General features: G+C 51.6%; 1 protein-coding gene across 2 annotated transcripts in view; it reads left to right on the forward strand.

The window, feature by feature from the left end:
• The window catches only part of LRRC20 (leucine rich repeat containing 20), a 66,603-nt gene that overhangs the window by 33,301 nt on the left and 6,675 nt on the right, over positions 1-26,627 (forward strand). For both annotated transcript variants that reach the window (XM_067710682.1, XM_067710683.1), the window contains 2 exons: positions 2,599-2,748; positions 13,251-13,418. In XM_067710682.1, coding sequence (XP_067566783.1) covers positions 2,599-2,748; positions 13,251-13,418 — 318 coding nt within the window. The remainder of the gene's footprint in view (positions 1-2,598; positions 2,749-13,250; positions 13,419-26,627) is intronic.

The following is a 26,627-nucleotide window of genomic DNA, read 5'->3' on the forward strand; positions in this document are numbered from 1 at the left end:
TTTTAAAGGGAAAGCTTCTGGCATTTTCCTTGATGTTGTTCCTAGCAGGTCTGAGATCTGTTGCTTTTAGCCAAAGGGGCTGTTGTGATTCACAACCACAACAAGACTCCTTTCTAGACCTTTGTGCTTCTGGCACCAAGCACTAGGGGGCTCATTGTTTGGAAGTGTTTGCTCTTTCAAGAATCCTCAGCTTGCCCCAAACTTCGAGCCTACAGAGCTGGTCTAGTTCCAGCCCTTGATCTCTTTTTACTGAAAGTCTGACCTCTGGGCATTCGTTCTTCCCGGCAGGACCTTGCACTCTCTTCTGTAAACCCCACTTGCTGCTATAAGAGCAGGTACCTGACATTGGACTGGTACACAGGGCTGGGGTCACCTAACATAGCCCTGGACCAGAGCAAGCAGTAAAGACACTTCTTTTCTTTTTTTTTTTTTTTGGCCACGCCACACGGCTTGTGGGATCTTAGTTCCCCGACCAGGGGTCGAACTCAGGCCCCCTGCAGTGGAAGCTTGGTGTCCTAACCATTGGACCAACAGAGAATTCCCTAAAGACAATTCTTAACAGGATGTCCTACCCCTATGGTTCCTCAGTCTTTTGGACTTTTGCCCTTACCCCTACCTGTCCCCTTTCTTTCCTTAAACCAGCTTAATGAGGTCACCAGTAACCCTGCCCTGCCCTCCAAGCCTGGTGGACCTCTGCTGACGCTGTGCTCTGGGGGCCTTCCCAGTCCAGTGGGAAAGCAGACACAAAAGGAGGTTAATACAATACAGGATGAAGAGGTCTCATTTACACCATATGAGACTCAGAGGCTGGAGCTTAGGGCCGTCAGGGAAGGCTTCGTGGAGGAGATGACATTTGAGCTGGTATTAGAGCCAGAGTAGAAATTCTGTGAGGCAGATAAGGGAGAAGGGCTTAAATTTTGATTATTTCTATAGACTTTGCATTATTGTTGCTGTTCAGAATAAGATCTTTAAAAACTGTATTTTATTGTTGGCATATAGGAATATTATTGAATCTTGTATATTAATACTGGAACAATCTTCAAAGGCTTAGAGGTGCCTGGGGAAGCCCGGCCTCTTTGGGGAAAAGATAAGAGTTTGTTGAGAGATGGGGCAGCGCTGTCTGAGTTGATGAGTGCTCCTGAATGGGGTTGGGGGGGCAATCACCAGTAATGGGGGTGATCCAGGAAGATTTCCAGAAGAGGTGGGATGGGAACTGGCCTTGAAGCATGGAGACAATTTGGGTAAGGTGAGAAGGGGAGAGCAAAGTGGAAGGTGAGTAGGGAAACAGCACTTGTATTTAGCATTCCCACTACTTATCTGCCAGGCACTTGGTTAGTACATTGAGTACTTATTATTATATTTACTTTTCCTGACAGCCTTGCTAGGTAGACAACGATACCCTCATTTTACAGATGAGAAAACTGAGGCTCAGGAAACTTAAGTGACTTAGATGAGCTGGACAGCCTGATTTCTGAGCCTCCATGCTTTCAGTGTCTCTCTGCTGCCATATATATATGAAACAGGTTTATTGAGATATAATTCACATACCATACAGTTTAGGGTGTACAGTTCAGTGATTTGAGTATATTCACAGAGCTGTGCAACTATTACCACATCCAATTTTAGAACATTTGCATTACTCCAACAAAGAAGCCCCTCACCCCTTAGTTGCCAGCCCTCAATACCCCCAGCCCTAGGTAACCACTAATCTACTTCCTGTCTCTGTACATTTGCCTGTTCTGGACATTTCATATAAATGGCCTCATACAATATATTGTCCTTGGTGACTGGCTTCTTTCATTTACCATAATGCTTTCAAGGCCTGTCTGTGTTGTAGTATATATTGATGCTTCATTTCTTTTTATTGCCAAGCAATATTCCTTTTTGTGGATATACACATTTTGCTTATCCATTCGTCTGTGGGTGGATACGTGGGTTGTTTCCACTTTTTGGCTATTATGAATAATGCTGCTGTGAACATTCATGTGTACTATTTTGTGTGGACACACGGTTTCATTTTTCCCAGGTATATACCCAGGAGTGGAATTGCTGGGTCATATAGTAACTAGGTTTAACCGTTCGAGGAACTGCCAGACTGTTCTTCACAGAGGCTTCCCTGCTACCTCTTAGACAGACCTGTCTTCAGAGTGACAGGAGGGGGAAGAAGGTCATACCACAAAGTCTGTGTGAATTGCCTGTTTTCAAAGAAGCAGACTATTATAAAGTACTCTTAAGACCCTGGCTTCGCCGTTGAGTCTGATGACCCTGGAGGGACTTGTGGGTCATTCAGGGCCTCAAGCACACGGCTGTGAGTGCTGGTCATCAGAGCTCTGTCTTCTGCATTCCAGCTAGCAGGCTGTGCTGTTAGAGAAGGTGCTATAACAAGCTGTTAGGTTCAGTGTGTGAGACTTGGACAAGTGTGATGAATGGTGATGAAGGCTCTTGGAGGAGGGACTGCAGGGTCTTGAGCCTGGCACAGGGGAGCCAGGTAGGAGACAAAGGAGGCCGGGAGGAGATACAGGGTCGGGTCTGTGGGGTTTGGGGCAAGTCCATGGGCAGCTGTGGCTGCTAACTCTGGTCTTTGTCCTTTGGCTGCAGACCTGGCCGAGTGCAAGCTGGTTTCCTTCCCCATCGGCATCTACAAGGTCCTGCGAAATGTCACCGACCAGATCCACCTCATCACGCTGGCCAACAACGAGCTCAAGTCCCTCACCAGCAAGTTCATGACCACGTTCTGTCAGCTCCAAGGTAGGCCCTGGTCAGCTGAGGCCAGGAGGGCATGCTGACCCTCATCCTTCAGGCTCTGACCCTGTCTAGGGAATGTCACCAGGGCTAGTCCCCAGTCAGCTAGTCTCAGCAAATCCTTCCCAAGGGGAGGCTCTAAGGGTGGACCTATGTCCTCTGGAAATCTCTAAGTGCCACTCCTGCCTCTAGCTGGCTGTGAATCAGATTGACTCATGGTCAGGGGTGTGGGTCCCGGAGTGATTCTCTTGTTTTGAACAGACCAGTAGAGTATTTGGGGTCCTGAAGCTCAGGAGTAGTTATTTTTCGGTAGACTTGAAGGAGCCCCCTTCTGACCGCCATGCCCCAACCCCCCTGCAGTCTAGCACTGTTCTCCCATGTTGCTTTCTCAGTTCAGGAGTGACAGACGCCAGGGCTGTTGTTTTCTGTGCTGTGCACACGTACAGCAAGCAGACACGGGTGCCCGGCAGGGAGGTGGGCAGGAGGCTGGCAGGTGGGCGTTGTAGATTCATCTGAAATGGCTCCTCCAGGTGGACAAGCAGGCGGCAGTGCCCGCTCTCCACTCTCCAGGTAGCCCCTCCATCCTTCTGCAAGAGTCCACTGCCACGCAGGGACCCGTGGGATGGAGTTGCAGCCTGGGCGCTTGGTGTGTGTTCATGAAATAGTGGGGTGGGAGAATTGGGGAGGGCACAGGGGGCACAGGAGATGTGATTCCTGCCTTCAGGAATTCTCTATCTGATAGGGGCATGAAAGGAGTCTAAGAGCCTGTTTAGAGAAACCAATACGTAAAATGCTGATGGTACCTGAGGGACTTGAGAGGAGCATTTTTTTGTTTTTGTTTTTGCGGTACGCGGGCCTCTCACTGTTGTGGCCTCTCCCGTCGCGGAGCACAGGCTCCGGACGCGCAGGCTCAGCGGCCATGGCTCACGGGCCCAGCCGCTCCGTGGCATGTGGGATCTTCCCGGACCGGAGCACGAGCCCGTATCCCCTACATCGGCAGGCGGACTCTCAACCACTGCGCCACCAGGGAAGCCTGAGAGGAGCATATTTCATGCAGCTTCCTACAGGAGGTGTGAGCCCTGGGCGGAGTCAAGAGGGGAGGGGAGAGGTGTGAATTGGCAAACCCAGTGCAGGGACAGGAAGCAGCTTGGACAGTGGCTCAGGAGGGAGCTACAGGCAGGACCTAGACTGGGCGCAAACACAAGGGCAAGCAGGAGGGATTGGGCTGTGTTGTCGTTTCTGACCGAAGCCCACAAAGCTCATTGCGTTTGTGCCTAAAAAGCTAAAGTGCTTATGTTGGGGGTGGAGGGGATCCAAGGGCAACACGTGTTTCCCCAGGGGCACCTGTGGGTGCTTTTGACCAGGCCCACTTTTCCCGTCCTTCTTTTTCTGGTGGCTGCTTCTTTACACGGGTGAGATGGGTCCTCCCAGCTGCCGGGGCCCTTGGACCAGCAGCTCTCGGCCTGGCTGAAATTAGAATTAACTGAGGAGTTTTTCTACAAACATCATTGCCTTGGCTCTACTCCAAGACCAATTGAATCAGAATGTCTGGATGTGGGCCTGGGCCTAGGCATCTGTTAACATCAATATCAGTTGTTCTAAAGTGCCGGCAGCCAAGATTGAGACCATAGTTCAGGGGTTATAAACACCAACGCTTAAGAGACTAGCATGTAGGTAATGAGTGACTCAGATTGGGCATGGGACAAGAGGGAGTGGTGGGGACTGTGGCCACCTGGTACAGGCCCTACTCAGCTTCTGCCAGATGTGCCACGGGATTGTTCTGATAGTTTTATTCAGTTGAAGCTGGAAAGGTGGATATTTATATGAATTTTATCCATTTTTACTTAATTTGTATTTTAATCTGGAAGCCAATAGAACACATTTTGCAAGCTAGACTTAGCCTGTGTGCCACCAGTTGGGAGAATCTCCCATAAAATATTAGAGCTGTCACTGCCATCTCACCTCACGGGTGGAGAAGGAAGGTCAGGGTGAGAAGGCATTCGTCCGGGCTGTCAGAGCCATACACCGAGGTCACCCACCCTGCAGCCAGGGCTGCCTTTCCAGGCCACCTGCGTGAGCTCAAGGACCTGGAGAGGACTTGACATGGCAGTGCCTTGTGGGATAAGCAAGTAGGCCCTCTCCAGGGACACAGCAGCGAGTGTGGAGAAACACACTTAGGGCCCCTGGATTCGTGACGCATCATGATACCCTTCCATCAGAAGTCTGTTGAAGAATGCCGTTTGAACCGCCTCCTGTGCTCTGGTGGCTCCTGGCTCCCCGCACGCCACCTCCGATTACAAAGGCAAGGCTGTCATGTGCCCAGTAATTGGATTTCACAGAGGCAGCCGTGGATGAGGGTTGGTGATCAGGCAGGGAGGGGCTGGAGCTGAGAGACCCACCTGGCTCTGGACCCCAGCCTTTGTTTCTCTTTCAAGTAAAAAAACCCTCTCCTTTTATGTGTGAAGAGGAGACTTGAATAGGCTGTGCTGGGCTCCGCACTGCCTGCTAGCGTCGTCTCCTGGATTTTTATTTATTTATTTTTACATCTTTATTGGAGTATAAGTGCTTTACAATGGTGTGCTAGTTTCTGCTTTATAACAAAGTGAATCAGTTATACATACACATATGTTCCCATATCTCTTTCCTCTTGCGTCTCCTTCCCTCCCACCCTCCCTATCCCACCCCTCTAGGTGGTCACAAATCACTGAGCTGATCTCCCTGTGCTATGTGGCTGCTTCCCACTAGCTATCTACCATATGTTTGGTAGTGTATATATTCTTGACAGAGTGGGTATATGCTGCCTTGGTGCTGGGGAGAGAGCCACCTGCTTGCTCCCTGACTGCCAAGTTGTTTCCTGTGGGTACCCTGGGGACTTTCTGCTGCTGGGGTCACAGCCGCCTCAGAGTTGGGTGGTCTTTAAATGATTACATCCCATTGCTCTCCTTCAACCGTCTTATGGCGGGAAAAATGGAATCTGTCCAGAGGGCACATCGGTTCTGCGGAGAGGGGATCCTGAGGTCTGGCTGTGGCTCCTCTGGTCCCTCTCCTCCTGTGTTCCCATCTCCCCACTTCCTCCAGATGCAAGTCATTCAGCTCTTCTTATTGAGTGTGTCCTGGGCCTGCCAGGCCGGAGGTGTGTAAGACACACCTGCAGAAATAGACAAAGACCACGCAAATGAGAACCAGCAGAGGCTGTTCATTCAGAGTTCGCTCTAGCCAGGGAGTCAGCCACTGTCACTTGCATTTGGCGGAGACTCAAAGGCAGGCAGAGGAATGGGAAAGCTTCATAGTGGATGAAAGGGAGAAGTCTTCAGGTGGGCCTGATGGCAGGCTATTGGCCTGGGGAAGCTGGAGGCGGGCGGGCCAGCCAGCAGCAGGGCGTCCTATGGGATTGGTTAGGATGCACATCTGGCTGTCTCTGGTTGGTCCTGAGTGGGATGTTGGGACAAAAATTTAGGGAAACTGTCAGTTAGTAATGAAGTCCCAGCCATTTGGGGCCAACTGTTACAGGGGGTATTCTTTGGCTTCCTGGATTGTCGATGGAGATAGTAGTCTGACTTGCTACAAGCCTGACTTACAGAAGACTAGCTTCCTGGGCTGGCTGCTTTACTAATGGTTTGGTTTCTTGGGCAGGATGCTTCAGGTTATGAGTCCCCGTTCTGTTTTTATACTTGGTCTGGCCATTGCCTGTGTGTATATTCAGCCTGTCACAGCCTGCCTTTCAACTCAATTCATTAGTTCCCCCTGAGCATCTGTTTAGGGCCGGTGTGAGCATGAACAGGAAATAACATGAAAGCCCAAATTCGCTGGGCACTTAGCCCCCGCCAGCTCCACACTGAGGGTTTTACACACGTCATCTCATCTAATCCTCATAGCACCGATGTTTGGGAAGGATAAGGAAACCAAGACCTAGACCTGGTCCTTGAGGAGCCCACAGTCTCTCAGGGAGACAGGTGTAGGAGCAGACAACCACTTTATAATGTGAGGGCGCATTTACTCAAAGTCTGGTGACTCTGTGAGGTCAGTCCTCTTATTATCCTTGTTTTACATGAGGAAACTGCGGCACAGAGAGCTTAAGTAACTTGCCTGAGGTCACACAGTGAGAGAGAATAGGGTCAGGACTGTGGGTCCAGATCCAGAGCTCCTTTATAAACTACTAATGGGGGTAAAGTGTATGTACAGTTTTGCAACTTGCCCCTTTTACTTAGCAATATATTTTAGGAACTGGTTCACGTTGGTAGAGTAAGAGCCACCTACCCTTTTCATGGGGGCAGAATGGCTAGCGCTTCATTTTAGTCTGTCCCAGACTCCTCGGTTAGAAGAGTTTTCTCACCCCTTCCCTCTGTCCACCCAAGGAGTGGATGGGGCTTTCGGAAACTTCACTTCTTTCCTCTCTGTTCCCCATGGGCAGCAGCTGTCTCTGTGTGAAGAGTCTGCAGTGCTGAGTATGGGCCACTTGAAGGACAATTATTGTTCCACCTGACCCACTGACTCTGCCCTGCAGGCGGGCCCCTGCAGGTAGGAAAGTAATTGCTCATTGATGCAGTGTGGCAGCCAAGGTGCTGATTGACCCTCAGTGGGCAGGTATTTTTGGAGTTGGCACATTCCTTTACCACCAGGCTGCGTAATTACTGCAGGCCAGCCTCATCTGTCCCTTAATGTAATCAGCTGGCCTTGTCTCCGCTGGGGTCAGCCTGAGGCCTCTGAGTCAGCCCTGACAATTGTCCAAGATAAGGATGATGAGGAAGTAATAAGGGAAACTTGGGGAAGGAGAGATCCATTTAGCAGAGTCCAGAAACCACAGCTCAGAAGGGATAGAAAATAAGGGCATGTCATGCCTGGCTGCTTTCAGGCTGGGGACAGTCTTGGGAGTGGGATGGAGTAAGGTCTTCTCCCAGAGACCCTGTCCATCCTGGGAGCCTAGGTTGTTTGACTCTGAACCTTGGTGTAAGAGAGCAGGAAGAAACATCTGGAGCTCCCCTAATACAGCCACACACACACACCCCTCTGCCCTGCGACAAGAGGGCAGTGAGACCCTGGGCATAATTGTGAAAGTCTGATTGACTTTCCTGCAAGCCATGTGTCCCAGCTGCATCTACCTTCTCTTATTTTATCTTTTGATTTCTGCCTTTAATGATAGCTTTCAGGGTTTTTTTCCACAAAAAGCTCCATAATCCAGTAACTAGGTCTCATGGATGTTGTACGCCTCTAACAGAAACAGTGCTTTTACTGTTCAAAGATTATCCTTTTCACGTTCAAGCATAGGGCTGAGCGTCTAGTAGGTGCTTAATAACTATGTGTATTGTGCAGCACGTCCTGCTTTTCACAACACTCTCGACTCATTCTCACAGCCCTGCTGTAAATGGGCAGGGAGGACTTTCTCATGGAGGCTGTCCGGGGAGAGGATGGTCCCAAGGACACATGATGAGTCAGATCAGAACTAGGTCCTCCTGGGTTTTCCCCCATCATTCATTCACCACTAAATAAGCAGGGATTTGCTGAGTATCTACTCTGAGGACAGGTGCTGCAGGGATTGGAGGTGCAAAACCGGAAAAAGCAGGTGGCCGGAATGGCCCACTTCTCTTGGGGAGGTTGGCTGGGGTTCACATCCTGGTTTGGGGGTTGGGAGAGGAAGGTCAGATTAACTGGGGGAGAGGTTGGGGTTTGTGTGACCTTAGGCAAGTTATTTCATCTCTCTGTAAATTGGAGGTAATGGGTTATAGTAAAATTAAAATGATGATTGCGTGTAAACTCCAGAGAACAAGTACCTGGAGCACAGTACTGCTTATTAGATGTTAGCCATTATTATTCGGTTTTGGTCTAAGCCCCAGACCCAGTGCGGCTGGGTATCCGGCACAAGAGCTCTTTCCTGGCAACCCTTCCCCACCCAATCCCAGCACTTCAATACTTTCTTAATGCAGCAGGAGCCTGACTAACTAGAGTGGGTTGACACTGCCTTTCCAGAGCAGATCTGGGCTCCCTTTGAAGCTCAGTAATGGAAAGCTCTCCCTTCCTTCCCAATCTCAACACAGCCCCTCTGATTACCCTAATGCAGTCAAGGAGCTGAACACCAAGGGTGCAAGCCCTTCCTGCCCAGCCGTGACTCCCTCTGCGCCTTTTGCTTTTCAGAAGTGCTTCTGAGCCGGGGGAGAGGCCGCCTTTCAGGCAGATTCAGCTTCTCCTCCTTGCAGCTGAGCGTCTCCTTAGAGCCTGCTGCTGAAGAATGGCTGGACTTTAGAGAGCAGCCTTCCCTGGGAAACGAGATGCTGGGCAGGGCCATGATTTTGTATCCACAAGTCTCAATCTTGAGAGTAATGATCTCCGGAGAAGGATACACAAAGCAATGACTTGGAAAGCTGCCTCAGCTTTACTGAGTGAAAAAAGCAGTTCTCAAAAGAGTATATAGTCTATGATTCCATTTGTTTTTTAAAAACAATATCCATCCATCCATCCATCCATAAGCATGTACATAGAAAAATATAGAAGAATGAATACCAAACAACAATGGTTCTGGCGGGGGGGAAACACGCAGGACTTTCATTTTCCTTTGTTCCATATTTTTGTGATGTCTCTGTTTTTACAGTGAGCTTGCATTGCTTTTATAAGTAGAAAATGCATTTAAAGTGAAACAAACTGCATCAGTCAGGATAGGCCAGTTTTACATTAGGAACAAATAATTTCAAATCTCAGTGGCTTCAAAAAACAAAATCTTGTATTTACAGTTGGGATAGCGTTGGGTTTCTGTTACGGTTATTGGCACTGCGCATGTGCCTGAGGGCTAGGCGACCTGCTGCCTTCAGTGGTGATGGAGGACTGGACCTGAATTTTCTCAAGAAGATAACTCGGCACAAACAAGGCCCAGGAGGGCTATGCACAGAGTGGGGAAAATATTAAATCAGTGAAAACAAAAATCTCCCTTGGTGATAGCAAATTTCAGCAAGAGCATCTAATTTTAAGCAGCGCATCTTTCTGAAGCTTCTCCAAGACAAACTAGCTAGCTGAGCAGCCTTGTGTGTGTCAGGGTGTGGAGAATCAGTAAGTGGCATGGATAAAATTACGGACCCGGGAGCCACACTGGCCTGAGGTCAGAACCTGGCTCTGCCACTTCTAACGTCCTGATCTGTAAAACGGGATCCATTCTACGCACCTTCAGTGGGTCATCGTAAGGATTAAGTTGAGGTAAAACATGGTGAACACTCAGAAGAGGGTACTAGTGTGTGGTGAGCGCTCAGGACGGTTCGCTCTCTCTGTCATTCTGTAGCAGGCCCCCCCCACCCCGTGTACTCGTGTCCAGACCCTGCCTGCTCCTCCCGAGAACACTGACCTGAGGAATCCAGGCAGAGCTTGTCAGGAGGATCCGTTGTACTTTTGGGATGGACCACCTAGTGAGCAAACAGTCTGTAATTTGATAGGAGTGAAAGTTGCCCTTTTCCAGAATGGGATCCAACCAGATGGAATCAAGCTGGAAAGTCATGAGGGGCAAAAGAGCTCCAGAAGAAGAGTCTGCTGTTCAGAGTGGTTCTTGAGCAAATACTTCTGGAGCAGGAATGCCTTGTTTGGCTTGGACTTTTAATTAACCTCACTGGGCGAGGGAGCAGTCTTGGCTTTCTGACACCTGGGGTGTCAGAAGGTAGTGAGTTGACGCTGGTTTGTAAAGCTTGGAAGAGTAAGTCTCCCATGGGTCCGTCAGGCTCTGAGCCTGGGCAGAAAGGGTCCCTGCCCTCCTGCTTCTCCCTCAGCCCTGAGAGGAGCGGATGTGATCATACAAAAGCCTCGGGATAATGTTCATTGTAGCCGCACACAAGGGCAGGAGATTTGCAGAACCTTTGAGTCATGAATGCATCAAGACAGAGACGTATGGGAAAGCTATTGAACATCAGGGAAAGAAACCTGGGAGGCCACACTGAACTTTCATTAAAAAGACAACCCTCAGAATGGGAGAAAATATTTGCAAATGAAGCAACTGACAAACGATTAATCTCCAAAATTTACAAGCAGCTCATGCAGCTCAATAACAAAAAAACAAACAACCAATCAAAAAATGGGCAGAAGACCTAAATAGACATTTCTGCAAAGAAGATATACAGATAGCCAACAAACACATGAAAGAATGCTCAACATCATTAATCATTAGACAAATCCAAATCAAAACTACAATGATATATCATCTCACACCGGTCAGGATGGCCATCATCAAAAAATCTAGAAACAATAAGTGCTGGAGAGGGTGTGGAGAAAAGGGAACACTCTTGCACTCTTGGTGGGAATGTAAATTGATAGAGCCACTATGGAGAACAGTATGGAGGTTCCTTAAAAAACTACAAATAGAACTACCATACGACCCAGCAATCCCACTATTGGGGATATACCCTGAGAAAACCATAATTCAAAAAGAGTCATGTACCAAAATGTTCATTGCAGCTCTATTTACAATAGCCAGGAGATGGAAGCAACCTAAGTGTCCATCATCGGATGAATGGATAAAGAAGATGTGGCACATATATCCAATGGAATATTACTCAGCCATAAAAAGAAACGAAATGGAGTTATTTGTAGTGAGGTGGATGGACCTAGAGTCTGTCATACAGAGTGAAGTAAGTCAGAAAGAAAAACAAATACCATATGCTAACACATATATATGGAATCTAAGAAAAAAAAAAGGTCATGAAGAACCTAGGGGTAAGATGGGAATAAAGACACAGACCTACTAGAGCATGGACTTGAGGATATGGGGAGGGGGAAGGGTAAGCTGTGACAAAGTGAGAGAGTGGCATGGACATATATACACTACCAAACGTAAAATAGACAGCTAGTGGGAAGCAGCCGCATAGCACAGGGAGATCAGCTCGGTGGTGTGTGACCACCTAGAGGGGTGGGATAGGGAGGGTGGGAGGGAGGGAGACGCAAGAGGGAAGAGATATGGGAACATATGTATATGTATAACTGATTCGCTTTGTTATAAAGCAGAAATTAACACACCATTGTAAAGCAATTATACTCCGATAAAGATGTTAAATTAAAAGAAAATGATAGCAGTTAGATGAAAAGTTTTTCAGTTTCCCAACTGTGGAGATGCCCCCCGGCTGATTCCAGGCACATCTTCCCAGCAGGATGTGCAGACTGGGCTTCACACAGAAGTGTTTTCAGCCTCCCCCAGAGACTCTGCTTCCTGAAGGTTCCACCCAGACCTGCTCTGATGTTGGTGTCTGGATGAACCCCTCCCCAACCCCACTTTCCTGAGGAAATGGGACCGTCATTCCATTCCCCACTTCCCTCCCTTATCTGTGAATCTCAGGGAACATGGGGGACTGCTAGGTGCGTGTGCCCTGGGGCAGGTTACTTGACCTCTGTGAGCCTCAGTGCTCTCATCCATAAATTGGGAGAGAAATTTGTTGGGAGGATTATATGAGATTTCATGAACGACTAATACATTGCCTGGGACATTGCATCCCTCGTTAAATATTCACACCTGCCTCTCCTGTTGCCTCTGTCACCAGCCCCTTTGTCCCATGTTTTGTGACCAGCATCGAGTCATCCAGGTCATCTCAATCCTGGCTTCTCTGCCACCTGGTGGTGTGATCTTGGGCAAATTGCTTAACCTCTCTGAGCCACCATTTCTGGTTCTGTCAAATGGAGCAGAATAAGATAAATCTTGCAGAGCTGTTCTGAGGATCAGATGAGACACTTAGCATCAGCTCCTGGCAGTGTGTGGGACTTAGCGTAGGCACCCCCAAAAAGAAAAAGAGAGCTCTCGTTACTACTTCTTTATGGGATGCAGAACCATGCAGGAGTCCAGCAAGATGATGTTGTATGACTTCTCCTGTGATGTGTCTCTTTGCTCGTGATCATCCCAGAGGACGTTCCAGGGCAGCCAGGGCACAGACCCAGGTGTGAGTACTGGACCTGCAGGAGCAGAGAGCTGCAGGGGCCTGGTCAAAAAGGGCCTTGATTGCCTAAGGAGGAGGCCCTTGGGGAGCCACTGAAGGTTTGTGAGCTCAGGGCTGCACTCATGAGGTTAAAAAGGTCCCACTGTGCAGCGTTGATTGGAGAGGGACTGGAGGCAGGAAGCCAGGGAGGAGGCTGCCAGAGTGGTCCAGGTCAGAGGGACGGCTTCTGTCCTAGGGATGTGTCTGGGCGGAACAAAATCGAGGGGCAAGCCTGATTGAGCCGCAGTAAGGAAAGCCTCTCTGGTCATTCTGGATGCCTCAGTTCAAGGATGTGATGGTCCCTAAACCAGCCTTAGGAATGACCCCAGATGTGCCACCCTGAGCAGGGTTGAGAGACCTCTGCTGGGCAGAGCCTTCCATTCCAAAGCCAACAGCCGGGAGCCCAGCTGGAATGATGGGTGGCAGTGGTAGGGGTTACCCCTCCTTTTGCATTAATATGGAGTTCGCCCCTTGGGGGGCTTCCTTCCTTGCCGCCTTCCTGGCCCAGGAGGCCAGCAGTCACTGTGGTCTCTGGGTTGCTCCCCTTCCCCCCGCCCCTTACTCTTCCTCCCCACCTGGCAGAGCTCCACCTGGAAGGGAACTTCCTGCACAGCCTCCCCAACGAGGTCAGCACCCTACAGCACCTCAAGGCCATCGACCTGTCCCGGAACCAGTTCCATGACTTCCCTGAGCAGCTCACCACCCTGCCTGCGCTGGAGACCATCAATCTGGAGGAGAACGAGATCGTGGGTGAGTGGACCCAGCCCACCAGGCCCCTCACCTCCCTCTGCGTGCAGAGCCTCCCCTGAGCTCCCTTTCCCGAGTGAGGTTCACAGAGCCTCACAGGGCACAAGGCATGGGCCTCTGGACTCAGAGTTTCATAGACGGGAGCGCAAGGTTGGGCTTTCTGGTCTGAGATTCCCGAGTACAGGTCACTGAGCCTAGGAAGGTAACCATTACGAGGCCCTGCCACCTGCCAGGGGCCAGGTCAGACACTTGCTTTCACCTGGCAGGTAGAAGCTCTTGGCTTTCCCCACAGCGAGCCCTGAACTGGCTGGGCCACCTTGGGCCACAGGCGCTCCCTCTCGCGTCTCCTTCTGCCGGCCTCAGGTGCCTCTGCGACCCTTCAGCTGGGACCCTCTATGCACTGACTCCTGGCAGAGTCCCAGGCTCTCCCTCGCTGGCGTCACAGTGAGCTCTTTGCCATTATTCAGCAGGAACCACTAGGCAGAGGTGTTCAGAACAGTGTCTCTGTGCCTCCAGTACAGATACGCTCCCCCCAGGGAACCAGAGGGTCTTCCCGTCTGGGTTGGAGATGGGCCTCCTGCAGACAGCAGATCCCAGCGAGCTGGGTTCCTCTGAGGTGGAGGAGGGGTCCCTCTCTTCCTTTTGTAGCAGTTACACACCTGCCGGTCTCATCAGAACCTGAGCACCTCCCCAGCTGCTGTCTAACCTCCCCAGAGAGAGCCTGGCACTCACAGGGTCCTTTTGCGCTCCTCCTCGGCCCCTCCTGCGGCCGCCTCGGTGGGCTCTGGAAGCCCACCTGCAGCCCCATTTCGTCCTCTCTCACGTTGCCTCTAATGTTGATGGTTAATAATAATCCCCTTCAGTTATGCTTTTATTTTCGTAAGCTCTTTCACAGCCATTTTGCCATTTGATTAAAAGGAAGAGGTCTCTGGTGGTTTGGAGCTGCTCGATGAAGAGCAGCCTGCCTTGTGCGCCGGCAAGCGTCCCTTCTATCAGGGATGCCGCCTGCAGGGCCCTGGCCCTGGCTGAGTGGGAGGTGGGACCAGCTAAGTTCTGAACGTCTGGGTCCATCCTTTTAGAGATGAGTAAACTGAGGCTCAGAGAGGTTATGAGAGAGCATCGGGTGGCACAGTGAGACCACAGAAGCGCCAGGATAAGAATACATGATTCTAAAACTCAGCCCTGTGCCTGGAGTGGGGTTCCCTTGCCTGGTCTCTGGGAAGGCCCTGGGGGTGGGCTCTGGGTCAGTCTTGCCTCCCAAGACCAGGATCACTGGGTGGCTGGCCCGTGCGTTGGCCCCCCTGGTCACTTGGGCCCTTGTTCTGTCTTTAAGCGGAAGGAGCATGCCCAGAAGTGCCTTTTCACTGCACAGTTCTTCCTCCTGTGCTGTCCTGACCACCCGGGGTCTCGCCCTGAGCTCTTCACTCTCAGCCGGGCTCTCCTTGCTGGGCCCTTCCTCCTCCACCTCTTGTTCTTGGAGGCCATTCCTGATGCCTCCACCTCCTTCTGCTGCTTATCTAAATGGGGCAGTAACCAAGCAGGGGCTACTTCAGGCTGATACCAAGACCAGAGCTGGGTGGGTAGCTGCAGGCAGGCAGGTCAGGACAAGTATTGGCCATCGGCTTCCCCACTTCCTAACTGCAGCTTTGAAAGACTCACGTCCCCTCTCTGAGCTTCAGCTCTTCTCAGCTTCCAAATGGAGTTTCTCCCCACCCTCCCCAACCCCCCACCCCAGAATGTGGCTTTCCCGCGCCCCCAGCCGGAGAACTGGCTGCGTGGTCTATGCTGGCTGCAGTACGAGCAAAAGTGGGAAGTACAGGGTGGCACAGATTCCCTAATCTTTCCCCTCCCACAAGGCTGACAACATTCCTTAGCTGAACAGCTCCCAGAGCAAAGATCGGCGGTTTTGACTTCTTCTTTTGTACACGTATCTCTAACTTTCTGCAGAGTGACAGTAATAAGTGTACACATGGAAGCATCTTACAGCTTACCAAGAGTGCTCGTGTGCAGACCCAAGGCAACAGGGTGATCATCCCATTTGACAGATGTAGAGACTGAGGCACTAAGACATTCCCCCGGCCTTCATGGTCAAGTGTCTGTTGCACACCTGGCCAGGTAACAGAGACATCAGCCACTGGGCTGTGTGTCCCAGTCAGTTCGGTCTGTGACAGAGCCCCCTGCTGCCCAGTCTGGGCCAGGCCTGGGGGACATGGAGATGTCGGGGACTGCCCCTGCCTTCTAGTTTTCCCCGAGTGTCCAGCGGCTCCTCGAGGTGCTTGGCTGATTCCAGGGCCTGTTCCACTGCGGGATGCCTGGGTGTCCTCCCCCAAACCAGGTGGAAAGAGGGGCACACGACGGCAGCTATGGTTCCCTTGCAGGAGGGTCCTCACTTTTATTTTCTACCTGTCTCCAATCCATCCTAGTTAACTGCTTGGATGGCTTTCTAACTCCCAAACCATCGGAAGGCCAGGCCACAGCCTTCGCAGCCCAATTGGAGGGAAGAGAGCAGTAATCACAGTGAAGAAGGTGAGGGCTGAAAAGTCCTACATTATGGAAATAGCTTTGCACTCTTCACCAGCTGTAGCCTATCTCCTGCAGGAGCTCATGGGGATAATTGTAGTTGGAGCTTAGGATGCCTTAAGAATGGCTTATTGTTCCCCTTTAGAGCCCTCAGAGAGGATTGGAAAATTTTTTAAAAAATCGTTTTTAAAGAAATAAATTGGAGATGCATGGGTTGCCTTAAAGCTTTAGTTCAGTTAGTAGAGAACAGGCAGCTCTGAAGCAAGCCCCCAGGTGCATCCGGAGGAGCCTCTGAAGGGACCTCCTCAAAAGATGCCTCCAGCAAGGCCTCAGGAAGGCCTGGAAGTTGCCGAGGGTGGCAGCAGCATCTTGTTTCTGAACAGTGCCGCTGCCCAGTCTTCCTCCACTCTCTGGACCACGATGCAGGGAGAGGAGAGAGGGCTCCGGTCCATGGACGGGAGAAGGCACAGGACCTCATCAGGGTGTGCAGGCTGGGAGACAGGCAGGGACACTGCCCTCTGTTTTCTGGTCCAACCGCCGGTGGACAGGGCGGGGAGGGTGCCCGTCCTTGGTGCTCACCAGTAGCTGAATGCCCTCAGGTCGAGGATCTGGGTTAGCATGTGGCGGCCTCGTTGCTGCCGCCTTGTACGGACAGTCCTCCAGTCCGTGTGTGTGATGTGGCCTCCCTGTGCTCTCATCTCTGGAGCCACCCTGCTCCCTACCCCCACCCAACATGAGTGTGGTGTCCGCATACAGCGGGCGCACAGCTGGTTGGGAGCACAGTACAGAGCAGGAATTCCAAAGGCTCCAAGGCCCTCCGAAATGACTGACACATAATAGGGCAGATTGTTTCGAGTTGCCAGCTGTGACCCACTAAAAAGTTGTGAAACCAGCATGTGCTGGAGTACATCACCTGTAGCATGGTACATACTGCTTTGTGACTTTTTATTTTAGTTTTGCAATGTACCCGCACAGATATAGGTACTGAGTCATGCTGTAAAATGTTTTTTTTTTTTTCTTTTTTCTTTTGGCCTCGCCACGCAGCTTGTGGGATCTTAGTTCCCTGATCAGGGATCAAACCCACACCCTCGGCAGTGAAAGCGCGGAGTCCTAACCACTGGACCGCCAGGGAATTCCTAAAATGAATTTCTTACAGTGAGTCATGATGAAAAAATATTGAAAGCCGCTTCCATGAGTTGTCCCGCAGAGATTTGGGATCTGTGCTCAGCCAGCCAGCTCCCTGTCCTTCAGCTCTCACCCCTCAACTACGCCACACTCTTCCTTCCTCTCATCTCCACCCGCATCTCTGTCCATCGTGGTCGCCACCACTGCATCCTCAGGGTGACTGGATGGTGAGGGTGTCGTGAGGATGGGCAGTGATGCCTCGGCTAATGGGATGAGCTCTCCTCTCACCCGAGTGTGGAGCCAGGTAGATGACAGGTTCAATGCCATCTGACTCTTTATCTCCACCCCATCCCACCTCAGCCACCCTGCACGGCCAAGCTCTCAGTCCAGAAGTCCTGCCTCATGTCTTACCATTTTCTCTGCCTTTGTCCTAAGCCCCTGAGTCTGTAGGTCTAGGCCTGGTTCAGATGAACAGGAAGTGGTGCAGGTCACAGGCCTCTCCTCCACCCCCCCAAGCTGGGCCCTGGCACACGCATATAGCAAGTACCCCCATCCAGATGGGAGGCTTCCCGGGTCCTTGGGGACAAGCCTGCCAGGCACTTCCGAGAGGCAGAAAAGGGTTTGTAGCTTAGAGTATTTATTCTGACAACAGTGACTCACAAGTTTCTGGGATGCGGGTTGGTCCTTATATTTTCCAAACCAGAAGGAGCCTCTGGTATATGGAAGCTTCTGAGTGTGTATAAACAAGACTGCTTGGGGAGAGAGAGTCTCTGCAGAAATAGGGGCGACAGAGATGAATGAGATGCAGGTCCTGACCTTAAGCTGCGTACAGGCTGTAGGGAAAGTCTGAGTGGGAGCGGAGAGTAAAGTACAAACAAGACATGGTCAGAAGTGCTGAGGTGCTGGGGGGAGGCTCCCAGGCAGAGGGTGGCTGTCTACGTGTCCTTGTGAGGTGGGGCTCCCCAGAGAGCCCTGGAAAGGCTTTGGAGGAGGTAGAAGCATTTGGTCTGTGAGTGGTGACATGGGCAGAAGATGGGTCACCCATCCTGTTAAAACCAGGGAGTCAGTTCTTTACCCCAGCAACCATCACACAGGCCTTGAAGGTGGGTGTGGGAGCAGCGTTCACTCCGAAGAACTTATAATTACTCGATGCTCCAGAGCAATTCAGCACGTTCCTGGAACATGTGGAGTGAAGGGGAGACCAAGTACTGATGTTTCGGAGACTTCATTTTGCTTAAGCAGGAGACTATTTTGGTTAAGCTAGAATTTAACTTTCCGTCACCCTCTATTTGCTGGGTTTTTTACCCCATGCAACCACTGTTCCAGAAAGAACGAGAGATCATAGGGAAACAAAAGCTTGTTAAGAATTTAACAAATAAAGCAATAGCACTTTTAAAAGGAAAAGTACAGATCTCCCCTGCTTTTCCAAAGTTTGCTTTACACCGCTTCACTTTTACGAAAGACCTGCACTGGTACCTGTTTTCTCTAATCAAGGAAATCCGAAGAGGATTTACACTTTTATGAAAAAATAGGAAAAGCGCAAATCGCATTCAGCATTTATTTTGCAGTGAGTGTTAACAGAGGAAGTTTGTGCCCCGAGCAGAGAGAGTGTCCCTGCCAAGCTCCTTCCCCAGAACCGCATCTCAGCATCGAGCCGCCATGTGCTTTATCTCAGTTTATTCTGTGTGTCCGTTAATAAGATGTGTCTTAAGGTAATTGCTTCTTCACTTCATGCCATTTCTGCTTACGAAAGCTTTTATAGGAATGCTCTACTTTCAGATAGCGGGGGACATCTGTACCTGTATCACGTAGGGATGCTTTGGGCTGCATTTACTTAATTCTGTGTTCACACAGTTTCACTTCTTACTGTCAAGGCCAATAGTTCTCAGAGTGGGGGGGCCCAGGACCAGCAGGATCATCTGAGAACTTGTTAGAAATACATATTCTTAGGCTCCTCCCCAGACCTCCTCAATCAGAAACTGGGGGAGTGGGGACAGACAGCAATTGGTGCATCTTTTTTTTTTTCGCCGTGCCACTTGGCTTATGGGATCTTAGTTCCGGACCAGGGACTGAACCCAGGCCACGGCAGTGAAAGCGCCGAGTCCTAACCACTGGGCCACCAGGGAATTCCCTAGCAGTTTGTTTAATAAGTTCCCCCCCAGGTGATGCGGATGCATGCTGAAGTTTGAGAACCCCTGTCGAGGCTCTGGCTTCTCAAAGTGTCATCCACAGACCAGCAATAGTGTGGGCATCACCTGGGAACCAGTTAGAAATTCAGAACCGCAGGCTCCACCTCCAACCTCCTGAAAATCAGAATGTGTACCTGAGCAAGACCCGCAAGTGCTTTCTACGCACAGCAGGGCCTGAGAAGCGCAGGGCCTTTTCCTAACGCACCAGGTGCCACCTCCGGGCAGCTGACTGTGCTAATGGCCGCACCGTCCTCCCAAGCACAACTGCTCCTTAAGCCTCACAGATTTCTCAGGGTACCCAAGGTTTCCACAAAGTACAGGACCCTTGTCCCCTGGGCTACAAGGATGGTTTGGGGGCACTGTGGAGACTTAGAGGGAGCACACCTGGCCCAAGGGGGCACCTGCGCCCCTGCCACAGCCCAGTGTATCACTGGGAGCCCAGGCCCTGTATCACAGCAACTTTTTCCTTCTCTGGGCAGGTGGGGGAGGGGCAGATCCCTCCAGGGAGCCGCAGCTTCCCTCTGGTCTCCATCAATAGAAGAGATTCTCCAGGATATCCTCCCTTAGCGTGGGGCACAAATGCCCACTAGGACCTCAGGACCGCCCTTTCCTGACGTTGACATCACTGTTCCACCCTGTTTCACAGACTAAATTGATCAGCAGCACAGGGGCAGAGAGATGTGGCTTTATTTCACTTTGGGGCTCTACCAAGCTGCCCCTTAGTGAGAGGTTCTGCAGGCTCTCCTTGCTCTTGGAACTCTCCTGTGGCTGGGGGCCTGAGCCACAAGCACTGAGTACCAAGTGCTGAGTGAGTGGTACACAAGGAAGCTGGGCTGGGGAGGGCTTCCCTGGGAGTGGGCGTGAGCGGGACCTGGTCCTGTTGTTCCGCATCACACCCACTCTGTGCCTCTGGGGGGACAGAAGGAGAGTTCTTTCACTGGAGCCCAGAAAATAGTTTTTAGATAGAAGAAACCCTAGAAAAGCAGAAGTGGAAATAAAGCTCTGTTTGATCTGAAAAGATAAAATCGCACAGACTTGAAAACCTAACAACTATGGCTGCTTGACCCTGCTCCTCTGTAATCGTCTCATTTAATCTGCTCAGGCCTCTCTTCTGGATAGGGGGCGTTACCTCCACTTGACGGCTAAGAGAGAGGCTCAGAGAGATTAAGCAGACTGCCCAGGGGCCTGGTGGAGGCAGGATTTGAACCCAGGTCTTTGGAGCGCCTGGGCCCACATGTCTTTGGTGTTCCGGAGCCTGCCAGGTCTTCATGTGATGGGAGAGGAGGGTGTGGATGGCGCCTGGGGTAGCAGGTCGGGTGCCACACGTCTGGTAGCACCAGTAAGCTATTGGCCAGGTCACAAGGGCAGAGTTTTCTTATGCTGGCCTCGCTCAGCCCTGGCAGGAGCCCTGCGGTTGCAGAGAAAGGAGCTCTCCCTGTGAGCGGCCTTTTAGCTGGTATTTACAAGGGGCTGATTGGCAAGCACACTTCCTGTAGCTCCCTGCCTGCCAGAGAAGGCTGTTAGCCCCTAAGACAGGTCAAAGCAGAGAAGGTCTGGGAAGACAATGTCAAACCCCTGACACATTCCTCCTGCCCCGGGATCTTGGGCTCCAAGCCCATCTGGGGGGAATGGATGGATCCCTGGATATTGGGTTTGAATTACCCTCCCACCCCCCGTCCCGAGCACAGCCAGCTGGCGACAGTCTGAGCCTTGCCCTGCCCTCCAAGCGCTGAGTGCCACAGTGCCCAGGGGAAGATGATTCACCCTTCAAGGTGGCAGCTGCCTGCTTGGCACAGCGGACTCATGCCGTCTGCCCAGAATGCCCTTGTCCAGCACCAGCAGAGTGCTGCCCTGTACCCACGGGCAGTGAGCAGTCAGTACAGGCATCGATCGTGACGCCATCACTAGACACAGTGTAGGAGCGCTTGCTGGCTGTGGAGCCGCTTGAGGGGGAGGTTAGGAGTAAGCAAACAGTCTTCAACAGCAATTAGTGCAAGTTAGACATGGTCCCCAGACATGGAGGGGAGGGAAGCTCCTGTTGCAGCTCCTGCCCACATGTGTCTGCCTGAAGGGAAGTAGCAAGCCGGGTCTCTGGGCAGAAGACATTTCACACACTTGGTCTCTGTCCAGATGGCATTCTCTGTGCCAGCCACTGAGTGGTAAAACTTTGATTACCCACAGAACCTCCAGTTCTCCAGGGTGCTGGGAGCACTCTGCTGGGAGCACACAGGTGAACAGCAAGAAAACTTCTTTGACATCTGCTTAAAACAAAGTACTTTCTTGCTCCCTTAGACAAGCCAGTCTAAGGGACCATCTGTCTCTCTCTCTGTCCAAAGTGCTGGAGAGCAGCCCAGACGCTCTGACTCTCAAAGCTCAGCCTTGCAAGGGCCTTATTCAGGGAGTAAGAGGCTCACAGGGTCACGAACACGGACTTAGGCATTTGGGAAACGTTCATTCGCCAGTTGTCGTTTTTTGATTGAGCAGCTTGCCGTGTGCTAGGCGCTGTGCTGGAGATGGAGGCGGACAAAGCCCGCTCCCTGTTCTCACGGGGCTCATGTCATGGTCATTTACACTAGCTGATACTTAGTGGCCATTTATTTCATATCTGGATCTTCTCTAACCATTTGCAAGTGTGCTCTTATTTAACGCTCACGACCACCTTATGAGGCAGGCACTATTATTCTCCCCAGGTGAGGAAACGGAGGCTCAGGGAAGCTAAGTAACTTGGCCAAGGTCATGCTGCCTGGACAAAACCAGGGTTTCCAACCCAGGCAGTCTTGCTGCAGAACCCCAGCTATTGAGGACAGTGCTTTGCATAAGGAGAGATGATTTTTGCATATAGCTGGAGGGAGATTGAAAGCCACAGGAAAGTTATGGCTAGAGCACGTAACTTTGGTTGGAGGGAAACTTCCTTGGGGTGGAGAGAACAGTGTAAGGTGATGAGGCAGGATTCCCTATGCCACGAACGCAGGCAATCAGCCTAGCTCTTGACAGCTCTGCCCCACACAGTGAAGCAGGTGGGCAGCATCCTGGGGTGGAAGTGCTATATGAGTGTTTTCACCGGATTCTCTCATTAAGCCTCCCTGGGAGGACCAGTGGTACTCAGACTAGCTGTGCATTCAAATCATTGGGAGATTTTAAAAACACCTGTGTCCAGGCAATACCCCAATACCCCAGAGATCCAAGTCAGAATCTCTGATGGTTGGTTTGGGGCTTGATGATTTTTTAAGGCTCCCCAGATGATTCCAATGTGCAGGCAAGATAGAACCATGGAGCTAAACCAGAACCTTCCCTCAACAAGCACATTCCATCCCTGAAGAAGCTGTAGCCTCTTTCTTCCTTCTCTCGGTGTCTGTTGCGTGTGTGTATGTGTGTAGCTGCATCAGGATGAGAAGAGCAGTCAGCCCAGCCGTGAGAGCTGACGGTCGGCTGGGAGGGTGGCAGAGGTGAGCTCTGTGGACTTGCCTCTTTGCTCAGGGTTCCTCTTTCCCATGGAGCCTACTGTCCCCTGGACCCTGGGCACGGTGGCTCTGCTGCCGCAGTGCCCACAAACCCCCACTTGTGATTTCCCTGTAGCACAGCCCGCTCACCTGGCATTTTCAGAAGGAACTTTATCAATGAGCCAGAGGCAACTTAGAACATGCAGACAGCCAAACAGCGGGCCGGTTCCCAAAGTTCAAGTTTATTCCAAAGAATCCTAGTGTAGGTGGACAGGAGTTGGCCTGAGCTCTGACACCTTGTGCTCAGGAACCTGTGGTCCTGCCCGGGCGGGCTACTTGACTCACCATTACTGGAGGTGCTTGCTCAAGTTCAGTGACCTCACCTTGGTAGCTTGAAATTGGCCATGGGAGGAATGTTTACACCGCGCAAAATCGGCAAATGCCCCACATCAGGGCTGTTTCCCTCAGGAAGTGGATTGTTAAACGTTAGCCAGCACACCACTTCCTTGCTGCTTGTCCTGGCCACTTCACCCACTTCCCCTCCACCACCACCTTCCACTCATTTTGTTTCTCAGAAGCTGGTTTCCCTGGTGAGGCCCTACCTAATTCACTCCCATCTGGTGCTTATCTTAGGAGCTTTTCTTCTTATTTTTCCAATTATAATGGAGGTCTTATTTCTCTGACAATGATCTTAAGCCTGAGTGGAAAGAGCTGTAAAGTTGGTGGCAGCGACCTTAGGTTCCAAGCACGGAGAAGATTTACAAAGGAGCTATTCACATGTCCACCCCACCCAGGAGAAGAGCCTGTAGGGGAGGCGATTACTTTTCCATCCCACGCGTCTTCACCCCTCACTTCCAGACTCTTGCTGTGCAGCAGATGAGGCGGCTCTAGTCTTCCGTGTGAGTGTTATAGACACACATACCTCCAGCTGTGACGGAGGGACCGGCAGACACTTAATGGGAGGCCATGGCAAAACTGCCATTCTTTCCCGAGCCCCTCCCGGGGTATCTAACTGAAGCAGTTGGAGAAGCAGAGCAGAGGGGTGAGGGGACTTCAGGGGAGAGGGGCGATGGGCACAGGGGAGCAAAATGGGAAATCTGACGGGGAAGCCAAATCCCCAGGCTTGGGCCAGGCAGTCCGAGTTACTTACTTAGCTGTCTCCGGAGCAGCCAGTAAGGGGACCGTGTTCTGACCCGGCTTTGACTGCACGTGGGATCCAGGCGGGGCAGTGTGCAGGAGGGGGCAGTGCTGGCAGGTGGCCGCACTGGGAGCCTGTGGGCCCACCTTGCTGGACAGTCTGAGGTGCAGAGGAGGAGGAAATCACAGTGGGGGCTTTTCTCCCCCTTTGTTTTTCTTTCCCCGCAGCCTGCACTTAAGGTTCATTAACGTATTCCGTAAAACACTCTGTGCTCCCCATCCTCTTGCCGGTTGCCCGCACACTCTCTACACCTCCTTGGGGAGCGCTGCGTGGTCCCTTCTGCCAGCCCCTGTGGCCCCATGAAGCCGAGGACCGTTTAAAGATGGGAGGTTGAGGTTCAGAGAGGTTAGGGGCCTGCCTGAGGTTGCACAACTCCAAATGGCAGATCCGAGGTCAGGGCCTGGGTCTCTGCACCATCCCCTCCCGCAGCTGGCCTCTCTTTCATCAGAGGACTTAGAACTCCCCAAGCCAAACAGACTTCCTTGAGGGACTCAGCCTGCAGGACTGTCAAGGGCATGCAGTGCTCTCTGTGCCTCCTGAGCGCAAGGGCTGCTGCTGCTTTCTTCCTGCACACATCCCCCCACCCCCCACCCCCGACAACCAGGGCTCGGGCCAGGGCTCTGTGCAGTGGGGGAGCTCGATCACCGCATTCCCCGGGCCTGTGAAGGGACAGACCCAGCCGTGAGTGTGGCCCGGGAGCCTCCTTGTTACAGGCACAATTCTCTGTCCTGCTAGGTTACCACAGTTTGCCTGCTTGTGTCTTGTGGCATTTCGAGTGGGGCGTGAAGCTCAGCTCAGCTCAGCATCCTTGATCTTTGTTGTTGAGGCACCAGGCACCAAAAGCTGTGTCAAGGCTGATGCCAGGCCAGCCTGAATTCTCCAGCACGAATGTGCCCACAGCCCCCTGGGGAGGCTAAGGCAGCCTCCCACGTGCTGCCCACAGGCCTGAGGCACTAGGGCTGGGGTGCTGCCTCTGCATCTTTACCCAGCGCCCCAGGTCCCATTGTAAGGAGGCCTCAGGCTCCACGCTCACCGATTGGGATCCTTTGGGGACTGGAGGCAGAGAAGCTGAAAAATCCTGAAAAATCAGGCATTCTGGCTGGAAGGAGATCACCTGGATCAGAAGTGAGACAGCCAGCCATGTGTCAACTGTCCAGTGTGGCTCCAGCCTGGGCGGCCAACAGGGCACCATGATCTGTTTCTAAGCTGCCAAGGAAGCCAGGGAACTGGGGCCCTAGCCAACAGGTTGGGGAGCCTCTCATCCCAATTCCAGATGGGACCTTAGATGTCGTGGGACTCAGCTCCACCCAAAGCGGGCATCAGAAGTCACTGGTCTCTGCTGGGTTACCTCTGTGCTGGGAAGCTCACTCAGTACCCCTTACCACTTTCCTGGGCCCAGAACCCTCTTCCTCTCAGCCTCCTTTCAGACCATGGGTACCACACACATGATGAATCGTGCTCTGAAACAGTCATTTTTATCATCTTGCCTCTAGCTGGTCCCAGTGGCATGAAACAAGTTTGCCAGTCAATAGTGCCAATGATTAGTGAAGGGAGGTCAAGCTGACCTTGGAGAAGTAATTTTCTCTAAATACTGCCCACTCTGATTCTGCTTTTATTGATTATTTTAAGCTTCCACAGACATAGGCAGGAGTCTGGGAGGGCTGTCTGCGGTGGGAAGAGGGTTGGATCCATCTCTCATTGTCTGTAATGGCGAAAGCTGGAAAAAAATGTCTAACAGTAGAAACATGAGCCAAAGTGTGATCCCTCCATTCCACGGACCACGACGTGGCCGTAATAATGTCACAGACTTGTAACCTGAAAAGATGTTCACAGTGTGTCATCAAGAAAAGCATGTTATGGCATAGTATCTAGGAGGCCATTTTTTTTTTTTTTTGCAGTACGCGGGCCTCTCACTGTTGTGGCCTCTCCCGTCGCGGAGCACAGGCTCCGGACGCGCAGGCTCAGCGACCATGGCTCACGGGCCCAGCCGCTCCGCGGCATGTGGGATCTTCCCAGACCGGGGCATGAACCCGTGTCCCCTGAATCGGCAGGCGGACTCTCAACCACTGCGCCACCAGGGAAGTCCTAGGAGGCCATTTTTGAAACATAGTTGTGTATGCACACACACACATGCACACACACACACACACACACACACGCATGTTTAAAAGTTGTTAAGGCCATGTACCTCACATTAACAGTGATTGGTTCTGCGTGGTGAGACATGGGTGATTTTATTTCTGCTCATCAATATTTTCTCATTTTCTAAATTGGATTATTGCACTAAAGGGCCAGTAACCTATCACAGCCTTGGCCCACAGAGGCCTGGCCCTGACTGGCAAAAGTGCCCAGAATGGGTCAGGTCAGGGGAAGGGCCCCAACTCTTGAATGTACTGAGGTCAGAGTTGCTTAATCAAGTGGTGTTGGTGGTGGGTCCACTGTGTGCCCAGCCCAGGGTGGTCCTGAGCCTGAAGGAACTTACGATCTAGTTCAGGAGGTAAAATGTGCATCCATTTGTTCGTTCACTCATTCATCCAACAAACAGCTATTGAGCACCTGTGAGCACTGTGCCAGGTACTGCACTTACAGGGTGAACATAGTCCCAGAGTGTGATGCGTGATGTGAGTCTTGTATAAAGGGTTATGGGACTTTGGATGCGGACCAGAGGGAGTGACAGGAGGGGGCCTTTGAGCTGGAATATGAGGATCCACAGGACATGGGCGAATGGGGATGAAGGCGT

The sequence above is a fragment of the Pseudorca crassidens genome, chromosome 16 (assembly GCF_039906515.1).
Source record: "Pseudorca crassidens isolate mPseCra1 chromosome 16, mPseCra1.hap1, whole genome shotgun sequence".
Classification (NCBI taxonomy): Eukaryota; Metazoa; Chordata; class Mammalia; order Artiodactyla; family Delphinidae; genus Pseudorca; species Pseudorca crassidens.